The sequence below is a fragment of the Carassius carassius genome, chromosome 7 (assembly GCF_963082965.1).
Source record: "Carassius carassius chromosome 7, fCarCar2.1, whole genome shotgun sequence".
Classification (NCBI taxonomy): Eukaryota; Metazoa; Chordata; class Actinopteri; order Cypriniformes; family Cyprinidae; genus Carassius; species Carassius carassius.
The window spans coordinates 12,091,095-12,109,399 of NC_081761.1; the positions used below are offsets into that span (position 1 = coordinate 12,091,095).

An 18,305-nucleotide genomic window follows, 5' to 3' on the forward strand; every position below is an offset into this window, starting at 1 on the left:
GTTTGGACCGAAGTGTTTGAGTCATGCATCTCCATTGCTGTTTGGCTTTGTCCTGAAGGTCCTGTGCCTGTACGTGCATTTGTGTGTTATGTTTGTTCTTTATGTGTGAACGCCTTGTAATTTGCGTACGTGTATTTACTTAGCGGTCGTTTGAAGACACATTTGACGACAACCTGCCATTTAAGGACATTCAGCAACTTAAAAAATTAATAAAAAATACTTATTTTATTTACGCTAGTTGCCAAGCCAGCATTTCTAATTTAAATTTGTTTATCTTAATGTGCTAAAATAGCTAAAACTGAAATAAAAATAAAAATATATACTATGTAAACATATGTATACAGATGTATACAAAAACACAAACTAACATCAAAATTACAAAAAACAACTAAACCTAATGTAAAAATAAAACGTTATTCAAAATAAAACTATAATAAAATAGAAACTATCAAAATAAAAATTATAATAGTATCACAATACTAACACTAAATCAAAGCCAGCTAATTATGTTTAGTGGAAATAATAGTTATGTTAGGCATGGCAAGGGAGGTTTATTTATATAGCACATTTTATACACAATGGTAATTCGAAGTGCTATACATGAAAGGAAATAAAATTTTATAAAAAATAATCCCCACAATGAAAAAAGGAATTAAAAAACAAGATTTAAAATGGGTAAAAATAGAAAATTATTATACATTTAAAGGAGCTATGTGGAGTTTTTTACTTAAAAAATCTTTAAGATAGAGTTTTCATTTGTACATGTATGAGCCAACCATGATGTAAAAAAAAGAATGACACCTCGACTGTCCACCAAGGTTGCCTCTATCAGCCTGTAGGCTCAATTGTGTGTGGAGGAGTCTGGCCCGAATTGGCGCAAAAATTCACAAAATGTGACGTCATGCGCGTTCTCGTCTACTTGGGCTTACAACCCTACGGCACGCCAGCCATTATAGTAAGCAGCGGCAATAGTTTTCAAACGGACTCTGCGGATGGAAAGAAGCGACCAACCTCCAGCACAATTCAGACACCCACGGACACTCCTCGTAAGTAAAAAAAAAAAAAAAAAAAAAAAGAGCGTGCGCACTGAGAACGAGCATGAGACTGGCTGCAGTTCCTCTAACGGCCACTGGTGTCAGTAACGGTTAGAAATTTCAGAACCTACGCAATGCTCCTTTAAATACGGTGCAGTCATTTAGGATGTAGCACAATGCTCATTCAATAAACGTATAGCTAAACAGATGAGTTTTGAGTCTAGATTTAAATGTGGCTAATGTTTTGGCATATCTGATCTCTTCTGGAAGCTGATTTCAACTGCGGCCAGCAAAATAGTTAAAAGCGGACTCCCCTTGTTTTGTGTGAACCCTTGATGTTTCTAACTGACTCTATCCTAATGATCTGAGTGCTCTGTGAGATGGCCTAACAGGTTTATATTCAATGCATATCAACGCTTATCTGCAATGTATTTAGGTCCTAGACCATTGAGTGATTTATAAATGAGTAAAAGTACTTAAAAATCAATCCTAAATCTAACTGGAAGCCAGTGTAAAGACCCGATGACTGGTTCTAGTCAGAATCCTGGCAGCAGCGTTCTGGATGAGCAATATAGTAAAATATATTAATAAAATACATTATAGTAATAATAATATTATAATTATAATAAAATGGTACAACTTGAGATGTCTCAATAACACAGCAAATTAAAATGTATGAGTGTTCTCTTGTCTTTGTATTGTAATAACAGTAACATTTATATGAATGCTTTAGAATAGTTTTGGTGTACTGTGTATGTGTGAGTATGCGTGCACATGGTAGCTGGGTTTGGATGGCTGTGTATAAATGTCCTGAGGCTGTGTTCCAGGCACTGTTCATAGTTCATCATTTTCAATTCTGCACTTTCCCCCTCTGAGCCCCACCCTGCCGCCCCCTGAGGCATCACTCCTGTCCTGCCCCCATCTCTGCCTCCCATCCATCCACTCCCCCTTCAGCCCCAGTTTCTCATCCTTCCCTTCACCTTCCTCTCCCCTGCTCTCCTCTAATGGCTCAGAAGAAACTGAAGGACTGAGGGAAGACTAGTCCGAGGTCACTCTCTGGTTTTTCTTTGTCTGAACTCAAATGTTTAAACATGGTGCATATTAACAACACTCATATAACTGTACTCATAAAACTATATATATACACAATAAAAATGTGTGTGTGTGTGTGTATATATATATATATATATATATATATATATATATATATATATATACACACACACACATACATACACATATATATATATATATATATATATATATATATATATATATATATATACACACACACACACACACACACGAGTAAATCTACTTCATTATTTTTGTTTTTGGACCAAATAATTATTTTACATGTCCAAAACTCAACAACTCCAAAGATCACACTTTCATAAAAGCGAAGGCCAGCTGTGTAATTATTGCAACTTTCTTATGGAGTCTTTTCAAGTGTAGTCAGCCCACAGTGTTTGCTATAAAGTTGTCATACAGGCCGACAGTGTGACCATATGGCCATCAGAACAGGAGAGGCATTTCAACACTCTTCTAGTTTTAATATCCAATTTTAGAACAAGGCTGTTAAAACTTCCATAGCTGTGCTGAAAATGACATCTTCAACTTTCCAAAGCTCTGCTCTACTGAAACACTGTATCTGTACATAAAATGAATTTCTCATGAAGAATTCAGAACAGTGAGTGTTCTCTTATTTCCCTTTCCTTAGTGTAGTAACGCTAGAATCTAGTTAAGATTTTGGATGGCATTTGAGTATTTTATTTGTAGAATTAATGTGTTATGAATATGTACATTGTTTATTCACTATATAAAAGTTATTTTTTTTAGTTTATAATTTAAAATCATTAGGTCAAACAAAGCAAAGCTTTTGAGGTTTAATAGCATCAACACCCTTAAGACACCAAGACTCTTGTTGATCAGTAAATGAAAATGGCTGAAAAACTAAATTAGAATTTTGTACTTGAATATTACCAGAATTTGAACTCTATTTCTCTTGTGTGAGACACGAGTGCAACGTTGATAGAAGATGTCCCTCTAGAAAATGTGCGAAATGTGTTCTTTTTGAACCGCTTTGTTTCAAAAGATCTTCTCCACATTGATGTTCTCTTTCTCCGCAATATTTTGAATGAACAATGCAGCAGCGCTGCATCTAGTGGCTTCAGCTGGATAGGCTAACAAAAACATTATAATGCAATGACACTTACATTGTCATTGCATCTTGTGCGCCAGTGATAAAGGCCAAAGTATACTTCGGCCACCTGCGCACCGTCATTTTTGTCATCAAGAGGGCTCGTGGACAGCCCTGCACCCCCGTCCACGTGCAGGCAATTTTTGAGACCATGCGTACAACAGCGCATATACGAGGTGAATGATGTAACAGAAGTGGTACTGTGTGTCGAGCTCGTCCGCCTAAACTGTGCGCAGTACAGAACGGAACGTGGAATGTTGAGTATACCTGGGCCTTATAAGGCAGCCTCCTTAAAGGGATACTCCACCCCAAAATGAAAATTTTATGAATCAGCTTTAACCACTTACCCCCATGTCATTCCAAACCCGTAAAAGCTTTGTTTGTCTTCGGAACACAATTTAAGATATTTTGGATGAAAACCGGGAGGCTTGAGACTGTCCCATAGATTGCCAAGTAAGTTACACTGTTAAGGTCCAGAAAAGTATGAAAAGCCTCTTCAGAATAGTCCATCTGCCATCAGTGGTTCAACTGTAATGTTATGAAGTGGCGAGAATACATTTTGCAGGTGAATAAAACAAAAATAATGACTATAAATAAACTTTATTCAGCAATTCAACAGTCGCCTCTGTGTCTCTTCACATCACTCAAACTACCTATGGGACAGTCTCAAGCCTCCCGGTTTTCATCCAAAATATCTAAAATTGTGTTCCTATAGAAATCATTTTAATATGCTAATTTGTGTTCAAAATGCTTATCAGTGATGCATGAAAGGTTTTTCTTTTTTTTTTTTTGTTAGGATTCTTAAAAAGGGTAGTTTAGAAAAACGGCATATATTTTAACTTGGAAATCTTTTGTAATATTATAAATGTCTTTTTAATATCAAGTCCATTTGATGCATCCTTGCTGAATACAAGTATTAATTTCTTCAAAAAGAAAAACAGAACATTCCTGAAATTAATTTCCTATCCTTAAAACCTCTCTGATCTATTGTGTCCTTTCCCGATCCTGTTCTCTCTATCAATTGGGACAGTGATAGATGAGGCAGGAAATGAAGCTGCATAAAGCCAAAAAATAATTTTCAAACATGTATATAATTGCGTTTTGAGTGTGTGAGAAAAAAGTGTGTAGACTGCATACAAAACAATTGAAGTCATTGTTTTGAATGGGATCAGGTATCTGACTCAGACGTTACTTTGCAAGGTCTCACCTCTCAGACCGAGAGATGTAAAGGAGTGTCTGCTGGAAGGCTACACACCGAAGTGACACTTTTACCTCATGGAAAATGATCCGTTTCAAGAGACATTTAAATAAACCATATGCAGATAAGTCTAGCCTGCTCCCCAGCTGTTTCCTGTTACGGATTTCTCGCACACACTCAAGCCTTGCTCGGTGTCAGCGGCTGCTCTCTGTATCTCCACACTTGGCTTAACCTTGTTTTGTGTGAGCTCACTTTCCCACCCACAACGAGTCGATGTGTGTGCTATCCACTCGTTTGCGTGTTCCTTGTGGTTCTCGCCAAAATCGCACGTGTGTTCTTTTAAGACATGCCTCTAGTTTGCATCTTTAAAGCCTTATAGTGATGTGTGTGGGTTTTGTGTTTGAAAGTATGTCTGAGTAACACGTTAGTCACCCAAAAATGCTTTCGAAAGTCTGTCACCCCTTTTCTGATGCCACCCCATGTAAACTATGACTCTTGTGTGTGTCAACTGACTTCCAGTAAAAGGTGATGAGGCTGATATGATGTGTTCAGATATTCCTGCATGTTGAAACTGACTCATGTGTCGCTGCACGTTTCTCCATGTCTTGGAGGATACTGCTGACTTGAGTTGAATGTGTTTGAGTAACACCAGTTGAGCAAATGTGTGTGTGTGTGTGTGTTGAGCAACAAGCCATGGGCTTCTTCAAACTTTCGGGAAGTGACCTCACACTGCCTTAGGCAACAGAGGCAGTGATATCATTGACAGGAAATGCCACTAATACCGGCAGGCACAATAGCTACTTGTGCTCTCAATGGGCAAAACACTTTCTTTTTTTTGTGCTAAAATATTAATTAACATGAGGTATCAAATAGTGGAAAATTTCTGGAGTAGAAAATAACTCATTTTGTGGTAAATGAGTGCAGCATTGAGCAGTATTTGGTTAGTAAACCGGAATATTAGAAATTGAATGTTGTTGTTGTTGTTAATATTCACAAAAAATTTGTATTTTATAAAGGAATAAACTTTAATTGAGCTGACTTTCATCTGTGAAACACAAAAGAAAATATTTAGCAGAATGTTTAAGCTGCTTTGTCCAATAAAGGCTGTCAAGCTTCGAAAAATAGTAGCCCACATTTCGTGTCCCAAGTCTTCTGAAGTCAGATGATAGCTTTGTGTGGAGAACAGTTTGAAAATCCACCCTAACTCCCAAAGCTCACTTCCAATTTCATATATTCAAACTTGGCATGACATGTATTTAGCATTTTTGTGTAAACGGTCTCTGTAAGTGCGTAAGATGTTTAAGCAGTGATTGAGTTTGAATCTATGTGGTTTGTAATTGCAGATGAGTAATTGAGTGATTTACTGTTTTGTCCCTCAGACGGAGGATTCTCCCAGTCCGAAGAGACAGCGTCTTTCTCAGCAGTCTGTACTGGAGTTTACCTCTGCTCCTCCTTCCACACCCTCACCACCAATCAGACCATGGGAGCTTCCGCCCAGTCGCAGGCCACACCCCTATCCCCACCCACACTACCACCCTGAGCGCTGCCACACACCTGCACGGCACAGACGCAGGTATGCTGTTGTTAGTTGTGACTGGTAGTACTGATGTGCACTGAATGAGCTGACCGATAATCATGAAGGCAGTGACTTTTGTCAGGTGTGTTTGTGTATTGCTTTTATAAAGCATTTTTTAAGCACTCGTTTTGTGGTATCGATTTTATAAATTCTAGTCCCCCAGTAAACCATTTTAATATAGCCGTTTATTAAAATGAAACTAAATTTTTTTTGTATATAAAGATTAAATAATCCGTTTATAGGTAGCATAATTATGATACACAATACATTTAGTGAATGAAGGCAATTTAAAAATATATTTTTTAAAATAAACACGCAGTGCTGCCAGTGGATATATTATTATAGTTTATATATTGGTTTACATATTTAAGTTTATAGATTATATTATGGTGTATTGTAAACATATTTTAGTGAATGTTAATGAAGGATTGTTGTAGTATTTATATTGATGAAAACACTGGAGTAATGGCTGTTGATATGCAATACTGTATGTTCAGCTTTGAATATATTATTTCCGTGATGGCACATAGAAAAATGTTTTTTAAATTGCAATAATTTTTACAACATTCTTGTTTTTTTGGATCAAATAAATTGGTAAGTATAAGAGACTTCTTCCAAAAACATTATTAAAAATTTTTTTTTTTTTTTTTTGTGTATAGTATAAACTTATATGCAACCCTGGACTACAAAACAAGTCATAAGGGTCAGTTTTTTAAGACTGGGGTTATACATCATCTGAAAGTATTTAAAAAAAAAAAAATATATATATATATATATATGTATATATGTATATATATATATATGTATATATATATATATATATGTATTTATTTATTTATAATAAATAAGCTTTCCATTGTGTTTTTTATTTTTATAGTTTAGGACAATATTTGGCTGAGATGCAGCTATTTGAAAATCTGGAATCTCAGGGTGCAACAAAGTCTTAGCAATGTATATTACTTATCAAAAATTTAGTTTTTATATATTTATGGTAGGGAATTTACAAAATGTCTTCATGTAACATGACCTTTACTTAATAATCTAATGCTTTTGGGCATAAAAGAAAAATCCATCATTTTGACCCATACAATGCATTTTTGACTGCTTTTGTGGTCCAGGGTCAGATTTGATTATTAGTGTATATTACATGAATGTGACTTTGCCTGTGCAGTCCTCCAGTGCGGCGTCAGCGCGGCCGGCGAGAGCGTCTGTCACGGCACCATCCCCCTCATGGGTCCCCGGGTGGGGGACAGGATGAAAACTATCGCCACCATCCTCACCCACATTCTCTTCATCCCTACGGCCAGCCACCATCCCACCCTCCGCCGGGCCTTGATGAGCCCCGCGCCTTTCACCCCCCCACGCTCTCGCCACGGTTATTGCACCCCCCGCAGCAGGGAGCTATTATGATGGATCTCCACGAGCAGGTTAGAGGGTTGGGGCAGGGTCTCTGTGGGATGATAACTGGGACCGAAGGTATCCTAATGAAGTTTCCATCCAAGAAGATCAAGCAGACTCTTAAGATGGCTTGTATTATAACTTGTTTTGTGTGTGTCATGTACCTCCCAGCCCCATTAACAGGGCTCAAGTACCCCTCCATCAACCAAAGCAGAAATGTCTTTATTTTAAATCTGGATGTTATGTAGCATTTACGGATGCTTATTTCCACCATGGACGAAAGGTTATATGCACTTTTTTTCCCCCTCCCTCACAATTGTGAGTTGTTGTATTTTTATTTGTAATTGCTATAGTATTAAATAAGATTCAATTATTATAATTGAAGTGGGCCTTTTTGGACGGATCATTAATAAATCAAACACTCTTTAGTAATTTTTCTCCTCTGTGTGTGTGGATTTTAGCTCCCTCAGGGTACAGTTCCGGTGTCATATACAGTTTCTCCAGTGCCGCCCCATGGTCTACCTGCCCCCCTCTGTACGGGACAGCATCTCCCAGCATGCTCTTCTCAACAGCAGGTGCCCACCTGTTCTGTGGTCTTCAGTGGACAGCAACACTATCCAATCTGTAGCGTACCTCCTCCTGTAAGTATATATCAAGGAGTGAAAAGGCGTAGATGGCTTCAATTGATTTTGGTGAGCTCATTTGATTTGGTTGTATCTGCTGCCACCCAGTGGTGGAAAGTTGTTACCTTCCTGTTTTGACCTTTTTGAAGTGTTTTGTAGTGGCTTGAAACTGATAGTCTAATGTCTGTTTGTTTGTTTGTTTGACCTGCAGATGTTGCCGGCATGTTCAGTGCAGCATTTGCCAATGCCGTACGCCGCATTTCCTTCTCTCCTCTCCAGTGATCCACCCTTCCTGCTTCATCCGCCGCATCTATCACATCATCCGCCCCACCTCCCCACGCCTGGACAGTTCTTACCCTTCCAGACGCAACAGTCTCGATCTGTAAGTATACAATAATATGCCCACACTGCTTTATATTTTACTAGTTATACCATTAAACGGAGTCTCTTATTCTCAAAAAGGCTGCATTTAGTTAATAATTTTATTATTATTAAATTATTATTATTTTTAATGTTGTAAGTAGTTATTCTGCTTAATATTTTATTGGAAACGGATTTTCTTGACTGACTTTAAATGTCTTATTTTTATTTTTTTATCAAGTTAATGCATCCCTTCGGAGTAAAATAGAATATTTACTATGCACAAATATTTTATAGCATATGTAAATATTTATATTAATACTTGCATTCGTTTTTTTACTATAGTTCTGCTATGTTAGACCAAAAAAAAAAAAAGTAGAATTTCAAATATTTGCATTAAATCTGCATGCTTGTCTTTTTTGACTAGCCGCTGCAGAGGATCGAGAATGAGGTTGAGTTATTGGGGGAACACCTGTCAGTAGGTGGAGGGTTTAACTATCCCCATCCGGGACATCCTAGTCCTCTGCCCCCTTCCACCCCACTGCAGTTCCTCTCCCATGAACCCCTGCCCCAGGAGCTCTTTGGAGTGGTGAGTGATCTTCATGCTTCATCACCTCTGCTCTCGCTGCAATCTAAACAAGCTGATGGAGGTTTTATGTGTTTTTCCTGTGTGCTCTCTCCAGCCGTATCCACACTTCATGCCTCGGCGAATCACAGGCAGACGTTACCGCTCTCAGCAGGCTGTACCTCCACCTCCTTACCACCCAAGTCTGCTGCCCTACTTCCTGTGAGTTACACATGCAAACATACACCGAGTGTTGTGTTGGAGAGCCAACGAGCTGGAGAATAATAATGTCACTGTTTCTGTTTGGTGGGCCAGATCTGTTCTTCCAGTCCAGCCAACAGCAGTGGGTCCCACCATTAGCTTGGAGCTGGATGTAGATGATGGAGAGGTTGAGAATTATGAGGTGAGAGTCCTAGAAAACACTTCATGATGAATATTTCTATCAAAGACCGATCACTTTTTAGGTATACTTTTTGTTTTGGTATCGTTTCACATGTGACTTTTTTGGTTGACTAGGCTCTGTTAAACCTTGCTGAGCGTCTTGGAGAAGCAAAGCCTAGAGGTTTGACAAAAGCCGATATCGAACAGCTGCCTTCCTACAGATTCAACCCCAGCAACCATCAGTCAGAGCAGACTTTGTGAGTACAAACTTAAAAAACCTATTTGTTATTGAACTGTATTTGTGACCTTATAAAAAATCAAGAGACTACATAAAGTACAGACCAAAAGTTTGGAAACATTACTATTTTTAATGTTTTTGAAAGAAGTTTCTTCTGCTCATCAAGCCTGCATTTATTTGATCAAAGTACAGAAAAAAACATTAATATTGTGAAATATTATTACAACTTAAAATAATAGTTTTCTATTTGAATATACTTAAAAAAAAAAATGTATTCCTGTGATGCAAAGCTGAATTTTCAGCATCACTACTCCAGCCTTCAGTGTCACATGTAACATCCAGTCTATCACATGATCATTTAGAAATCATTCTAATATTCTGATTTATTATGAGTGTTGGAAACAGTTCTGCGGTCTAATATATTTGATGAATAAAGGTTAAAAAGAACTGCATTTATTCAAAATAAAAATAAAAATTCTAATAATATATATTCTAATAATATATTTTCTTTACTATCCCTTTTTATCAATTTAACACATCCTTGCTGAATAAAAGTATTGATTTTATTTAAAAAGAAGAAAAATAAAATTACTGACCCCAAATTACTGACCAGTAGTGTATATTATTACAAAATATTAATATTTTAAAAACATAGCTTTTTTTATTTTTTATTTTTTTTACTTTTTATTCATCAAAGTATCCTAAAAAAGTATCATGTTCTGAAAAAATATTAAGCAGCAGAACTGTTTCCAACTTTGATAATGAATCATCATATTAGAATGATTTCTAAAGGATCATGTGATAATGATCCTAAAAATTCAGCTTTGCATCACAGAAATAAATGATAATTTAAAGTATAATACATTTAAAAACAATTATTTTAAATTGTAATAATATATCACAATATTACAATTTTTTTCTGTAATTTTTGATCAAATAAATGCAGGCTTGATGAGCAGAAGAAACTTCTTTCAAAAACATTAAAAATAATAATGTTTCCAAACTTTTGGTCTGTACTGTATATACATGAATATTTGTAGGGGTGCACCGATCGAGATCGGCCGATCGTTTATGCGCATCTCGCCAGTAAAGCCGGTTCTCTAATCAGCAGTAAATTCCATCAGGTGCGTGATTTCACACAGAGCAGCTGTTACTACACAGGGCCATTGTTAACTGACTAGTTGCGCAAATAAACGCTGATGATGAACGTGGATTTGCGCATCTTCTCAGTTAACAACGGCTCTGTGTAGTACCAGCTGCTCTGTGTGAAATCATGCACCTGAGGGAATTTACCGCTGATTAGAGAACCGGCTTTACTGATGAGATGCGCATAACGATCGGCTGATCTGGATCGGTGCACCCCTAAATAATTGTACTTTTAAAGGGGTAGTTCACCCAAAAATGATAATTGTCATTTACGCTGCTTCATGTCGTTCCAAACCTGCATGAGTTTCTTTGTCAAATATTAGATATTTTGAAGAATGCTGGAATTCAAACAGTTGATGGTCCCCATTGACTTCGATAGCAGGGAAAGAAATACTATGGAAGTCAATGGGGACCTACAACTGTTTGGATCTTATATCATCTTTTGTGTTCAACACAAGGAAGAAACGCATTCAGGTTTGGAATGACATGAGGGTGATTAAATGATCACAGAATCTTCATTTTTGGATACTATTTCTTTAAAGCAATTCAGAGTCAAAATGTCGTTCCAGGCCTTTTCTTTTTCTTTTCTTTGAATGCATTTTAACGAACTCTTGATGTTGGAAAAAAAGTATTCTAGTAATATGTCCCCCCTCTGTCACTGTAGGTGTGTAGTGTGCATGTGTGATTTTGAGTCTCGTCAGCTGTTGAGAGTACTGCCCTGTAATCATGAATTCCATGCCAAGTGTGTCGACAAATGGCTCAAGGTAAGCAATCTTGCAAATGTATTAATATCATTCATTTTAATCATTTATTTAATTTGTTAGTAATAGTGGTAGAAGTAGTAGTAAGAGTATTAATTATGACGTCAAAATAAATTGTGAAGAATTTTCAGTGGTCCTCAACCTTTTTAACTCAAAGGTCCCCTTTTTTACACAATATTCACAGCCTCCGTGATATAGGCTATTTCTTATTTTTTTCGTAATTGACAACACCTCTTTTTCTCAAATGCGTTTTTTTTTTTTGTTTAACCACAATGCATTTTTTTCAAGAAATTGAATTGAAAGCAACAGATATTGAAAGATAGATAGATAGATCGATAGATAGATATTGATTTAGTTTAATGTACATTTAAAAATCTAACTAGCACTAATCTTTGTGCTATTGTGACAGCATGTTTATGCAGATAGATTTGCCTAACCTACTGCTTGTCTTCAGTTATGATCTATATATTTCTTAGACCTATTTGACTATATCTGTCCTCCTCTGTCTTCTAGGCTAACAGAACCTGTCCTATTTGCCGAGCCGATGCCTCTGAAGTCCAGCGGGATTCTGAGTGACGCTGCTCCCCGAACACACACACCACTAAACACTTCAGTCATTCTCCCACCGTTACATTCAGTTAACTTCCACATGCACACAGATGACTGCTGCAAAAGATTCATAAAAACTTTATGCATCAAAAGCATGGTTTGCTATTCATCTATGAATATCCAACTAATTGAGACACACACAAACTCATCCCTTTGGATGTTTGATCACTAATTCTTTGAGTGGAAGTCCAAAGATTATGATTCATATTATCAATCTGGTTATGGTCTGGTTCTGATATTGTTTTTTTTCTTTTTTTTCTTTATATAAATCTATATATAGTTTAGTTCTCCCCTTTGGGGACAGGTGTTGATATGTTGCAGTCTCGTGTGTGTGTGTGTGTGTGTGTGTGTGTGTGTGTGTGTGTGTGTGTGTGTGTGTGTGTGTGTGTGTGTGTGTGTGTGTGTGTGTGTGTGTGTGTGTGTGTGTGTGTGTGAGAGTGAGTGAGTGAGTGAGTGAGTGAGTGAGTGTGTGCACTAACATTCCCGGCTATGTGAGCACACTGTGGTGTGGTGGTCTTTACGAAGGTTAATGTTGTGAGCATGGGCTTTAATATTTTACCAACAAATATAGCTATATATAAATATGTATGTATCAATATAGAGGGACAAAATTTTTTTCTTTTTTTTTCTCTTTTTTTTATATAAAGAATTATGGAACTCTGTCTTTTTCCAAAAAATGGAACAAAAGATTCAAATGATATCTATAAAAAAATGGGGCTTTTGGGTGGGTCTTGCTCAATTATGATTTAGCAGTCTTTATAGAATTGGAAAACTGTGAGTTGTGTGTGCTTCTGTGTGAAAGGGTGTGTATTTGAGAATCAGTTGTTTGTTATTTATCCCATATGTATGGTACAGAACACTGGCTTGTCGCTCTCACGTTTCTTCTCGTCTGGGATTGGCTGAGGATGCGCACTGACATGACATTTGATTGGTTTGGAGGGGCAGTGGAATATTCTCCAAGTCCTTATTAGATGTATACTGCTGCAGAATTTTTTGTTTTTTCAGTTTTCTTTGCCGCCGGTCACGTTTGCCTTTAAAATAACCTTTAAAAAAAAAAAAACTATGTATTTCTAATCCATAGCCTGTCCTGCAGATTATGTAATCAAGTCACCACTTTTCTCTTTTAGCACTTAATGTCATAGTTTACCCCAAAATGAACATTTAGTGGAAAATCTATTCACTCTTATACAATTTCTTCTTTTGTTGAACCCAATAGATATTTTGAAGAATGTTAGTTACCCGGCAGTTTACATCCATTGTATTTCTCCTCCCCAAACTATAGAAGTCATTGGCTGCAAGCAGCTGTTATATTACTAACATTCTTCAAAATATCTTCTGTTGTTCTCAACAGAAGAAAGAAACCGATAGGTTTGCAACAAATGAAGGGTAATTCAAATTTAGAGTAAAAAATAATGGAATTTTCTCCTTTGTGAACTATCCTTTAAGACTTGCATTTCTTAAAATAGTGATCCTTTATCTTTTTAAACCCGAGCTAAAGTTTCATTTTTGTGACTTTAGTCATTAACCTTGTAGCAGTGTTACCCGCAATACCCCTGAGTTTACCAAAATTAGCGGTCACTTTTAATTTAGGTCATTATTTGATTTCAAATGCCTTAAAATGTAGTAATCAAAGACTCACTCTTGGATGTGTGCATGTACAATGCGTGTTCAAAGAGTACAGATTATATCGTAGCATTTGCGTTTCTTTAAAAAGGGAAACGCACAGATTCTGCAGGACGAAATGGAGGGCAATACACACAAACCCCTTGCGAAATGCGGCGTTTTAGGTACCTACCTTTTATCCCTGCAAGGCCCATGGTCTTAGTAAATGGTTTATGTCTCTTGTCCTTTCATTTGCTCTCTCTCACTGCCCTCTCTATTTAGTGTTTTTTTTTTTTTACATTTTTTTTATATACAGCCTTGCAGTGCACCCACTCTTACAGCCTCCATAAGGCTGTTATAGCCATTCATAGCCATGTGCGTTACTTTATAATGAACACTTGAGATGCGTTATGACCTAGAGGGGTGTTTGTGTGTGTATGATTGTTTTCTGTCATGCATTGTTATCGTTATGAATGGATATAACTGCCTCTGTGTGGCATTATGTAGGCTCTATGACTGGTGTAAAAAGTGTCATATGAATTGTGATGTAGTCTCAGAGCCTGCAGTGTCTTAATGAGAGATGCCTTTAAACCATTCTCCAGTGTCATCCGCTTTAGTGTCACAAGTCGAATTCATGAGCAGAAAATGATTAATTCTTTGCAAACAACAAATGTGCATTACCTTACTTTGTCATTCTGTGTTATAGAAGTTTGATTTTTCCCTGCTTGGTACAATAGCAGTTACCTCAGTTTTACTATTTATGTTTGTTTTTCCCCCTTAATCTTTTGCAACACCAATAAGAGAGCTTATGAATTCTCTTGCATTTGTTTATTGGATGTTTTAATTCTTACCATTAAAAATACAATTGTATCATTTAACATGTTGTAGTTTCATATGTATAATATCTGTAACCAAAATCATTTGAAGGCTTGATATAAAATTTTTTAACAAACATTTGTACCCTTTTTTTTGGTTTATATATATATATATATACACACACACACACACACACACACACACACACACACACACACACACACACACACACAGAGAGAGACATTACTAGTTATGCTTTACGAAGTAGTGCAAATTATTTTTTTTCTTTCTCTTCCCCCTATTCCCAGTCTTTTGAATTTCATAGGGTGGTTCAGTAATAAATGTATAATGTTCTCTTCGTTGACATTTCTGTTCTTTTCTTTTTCCATTTCATTATCCCATTTCTTCTTGTTTCAAGTTTACTGTTTGGTTAAAGGAGTATTTCAGCCCCTTCAAAAATGCAAAACATTGAAAGTTTTTACTTGGACATTTTAACCCAGCATGGAATTCTAGAATGAAATTGTATTTTTTTTTTAAGTCACGCTCCAATTATTTTCATCTACAATGTCAATCTGTATGACATTATACTACAGGACACAAACATGTATAGATGAATATCTAAACGGAAAGTTCATGCAGGATTTAAGAAGCAAGGTTTTTGAGAATATCAACTTAAAGACTTTGAATACTGTCCACTCTGTGTATGAAAGAGCAGCTCAGACATTCTGGTTAACATCTGTTACATTCCGTAGTTGTAGTAGTAAAGTCATACTGTAGGTATGGAATGACATGAAGTTAAGAAAATTATGACAGAAATTACATTTTGTGGTGAATTATCCCTTTGACTTGTCCTAGAGATGTACTGTATATGCAGAAGTGCATCCATAGTATCTGAAAGTGTCAAACTCTTCAGCAGATTAATAATTCATCACTGGTTGCCACTGGTATGTTTAACTGGACAAAATGAGTTAAAAAACAGCTTTATACAGATGTTTTAATGCTGTATAAATCTGTTTATGCCAAAGTAATGAAAATGATTTTTATTAAAAGAGTCTCTGATGCAGCATTTAATTTATATCAAAGTCCATTTATCTGTGGCTGGGTCTGCAAAATTGCTACTTAAAACCTTAAGCAATTTTTCTTATTGCTTCAGACCATTCAGTATAGTTGAGTCCTGTCTAGTCCAGCTCCTCTTCATCTTTAATATCACCCCCACATACGCTCTTGGGCTGGAGTCATAACATGGTGCTCAACAAGGAAGAAAGGAGCATTAGGTTACTGTCACTCAGTATACAGCACAGTGTCTTCGCCAATGGTTGATTATTTCCGGATGTGACTGTCTTCAGAGGTTAGAAAGTGTGGTCTCAGTCCACATAAAGTAATGCTGACTAAGAACTGATTGGCCACTCTGCTTCTGGGAATAACGACGGCACAGGACTTTCACAACAACACAATCCCACACAGAAAGTTGTGCGCACAAGGTAACAAGGTTGATAAAGTTACCAACAACTACCTCTGACTCTAAAGAAGAAAATTCACTGAACTTAGGTAATGTTTGCAAGATTTTTGGCTTTGTCTGAGGCATATAATAGTAGTTTTGTAACTGCCCATATATATATATATATATATATATATATATAATTCAAAACAATATTCATAATTACCTACATGATGATAAAAGTTACTGACTAAAACAGCTTCTTTTTTGCAGTCAATAAATGGATAATATTGATACGGAGAGTGATAATAATAGATTTCCATGAAGGAGAAAAACACTTCCAGCAGGGGGGGCATGGAGACTGAAATAAATGAAAACATGGCATTGCACATTGGCATGTGTTTTAATTGACAGTCTCAATTCATGAAGAATGATCTGAATCAGGTCTGTTGTTGAATAAGCGAGACATACAGAGCTGTGGGTCCCCCGCACAGAACTGAAAACCACTGGTCGACAACAGGGTATCTAAAGAAGAAACTTTTATTTTATTTAAATGTAATGTATGTCTTATGGCATCCAGCTAGCTTATTACCTTAATTTACATTAACATTAATTTAAATTTAAAATACATTTGCTATTATAACGAAAAGAAAAGAAAAAACAACAACAAACTCTTGGGTAACAGCTATAATTAAAATACTTTAATATATATTTTTTAATTATTGTAAATGATCTGTTTTCATTTTAATTTAGCAGTTTTAGTAAATAATCTTGTTGCTTTTTTTGTTTTTATTCGTTTTTTGTGTTCGTAAAATTTTCACTTTTTATTTCAGTTTTATTTATACATTATTTGTATGTTTATTTCAGGTAATATTTATTTTATTTCAACTAACAAATAGACCAGTGTTAGCTCTAAAATTGACTTTTCCTCACGGTTTTGTGCCTGACCAGCTGATCAGTTTTACAAGCTCAATATGATTAGTGTTGGAGTGGATTTATGTTTAGGACATTGTCAACTTGTGGGCACTTCTTCCACCAATGCCCATTTTTCCTCTGCTTAAAACTTTTCAACCTTTTTGTCTATAGCCTTATTCTGCTTTTCTCCCCATTTTGAGTTGATTGCAGCACCACCAACTGGTCATACTGTAAGAAAAAGAAGAAGAAATATTTGAACCTTGAACTTCTTGGCCTAAATGATTCTTAATTCTCTAAATCAGGAATATATGTTTATTTGGCTACTCGGGTAGCTGATGTGCTGTAATGATATTAATCATTCTGAACAAAACCTTAACATGAAGTTTTTATATGTCTTCAGTTCTGTCTAAAGACTTCACAGGCTCACGAATTCATAATTAGAAATGCAATAAATCTTTTTGGTTTGAAAATATTATTTCTTATATTTATTTACATACTAAATTCTTGGTCTTTTTAAAGCCACTTCTAAAGGTGCGGTCACATTAACTGTGGTTCTGTGACTTTTTGCTGAAAAATTCTGTCATTTTTTACAGGAATCCATGCGAGTTTATAAGTGACTTTAGTGTGAGCTGTGCTTCATATATCGCTACAATAGACAATGGACCTTGTTTTGTCCGGAAAGTTCACTAATGTGACCGTACCTGCAAAAATGGCACAACTATACAAAGGTCAGAAATGAACAAGGGCTTATGGGGGATAGAGAGCAGTACATCCTGTTGATTGTTTAAATCTGTTACCTTATATTTAACTTCTAGGCCTAGTGCTATATCTAGATAAGCTAATATATCAAATGTATTATAGGAGCATGTTCTTTGTCTTTCAATACATCATAAATTATTTACAGCTACTATAATATGTGATGATTTGATTTTATAGATAACAGTAACTGAGTAGCTTTTTTAATTAATTGATTCAGGGGTCAAGTGTTTGACAGATTAATTACATAAGGTGTGATTTTCTATGCTTAAGAGTCCTAATTAAGGTTAAAAAAAAGAATAAAAATACTGAAAATCATTTCCAGCAGGGGACAAATACAGCCTCTTATAACATTTCTGACAATGTATTGAGCACAGGCGAAGTCTTTTCTGTTTATCCACTGCACTTGCATATTTCTAGAAATCTCTGTCTCCCTCTATCCATGGGTTTACAACTTTTTCCAATTATGAGTTTACCAAACATTTCTGCAACCATTCATATACTGGTATTTTCCTTTAGTAAATGCAAATCTAGTTTTACTTTATATTAATATTGTTATTGTAGCCTACTAAATTGGGAAAGGATTAAAGACAATACGTTTAATATAATATAATATAGAGAGCGAGAGAGAGAGAGAGAGAGAGAGAGAGAGAGAGAGAGAGAGATGTTTGGCCGTAACTGGAGCGGTA

The 18,305-nt window shown here is 36.1% G+C and overlaps 1 protein-coding gene across 2 annotated transcripts in view; it reads left to right on the forward strand.

Annotated features, from left to right (window-relative positions):
* LOC132143538 (E3 ubiquitin-protein ligase RNF38-like) overlaps positions 1–12,714 on the forward strand; it is a 34,161-nt gene extending 21,447 nt beyond the window's left edge. The window contains exons 4-14 of one of the 2 annotated variants that reach the window (XM_059553856.1): positions 5,812–6,005; positions 7,180–7,435; positions 7,868–8,047; positions 8,241–8,411; positions 8,817–8,978; positions 9,073–9,176; positions 9,270–9,357; positions 9,471–9,592; positions 11,384–11,483; positions 11,994–12,416; positions 12,532–12,714. In XM_059553856.1, coding sequence (XP_059409839.1) covers positions 5,812–6,005; positions 7,180–7,435; positions 7,868–8,047; positions 8,241–8,411; positions 8,817–8,978; positions 9,073–9,176; positions 9,270–9,357; positions 9,471–9,592; positions 11,384–11,483; positions 11,994–12,056 — 1,440 coding nt within the window. In that variant the 3' untranslated portion in view covers positions 12,057–12,416; positions 12,532–12,714. Of the gene's footprint in view, positions 1–5,811; positions 6,006–7,179; positions 7,436–7,867; positions 8,048–8,240; positions 8,412–8,816; positions 8,979–9,072; positions 9,177–9,269; positions 9,358–9,470; positions 9,593–11,383; positions 11,484–11,993; positions 12,417–12,525 lie in introns of both variants that reach the window. The other variant, XM_059553857.1, reaches the window with a different exon arrangement.
* The last annotated feature ends 5,591 nt before the right edge of the window (positions 12,715–18,305 follow it).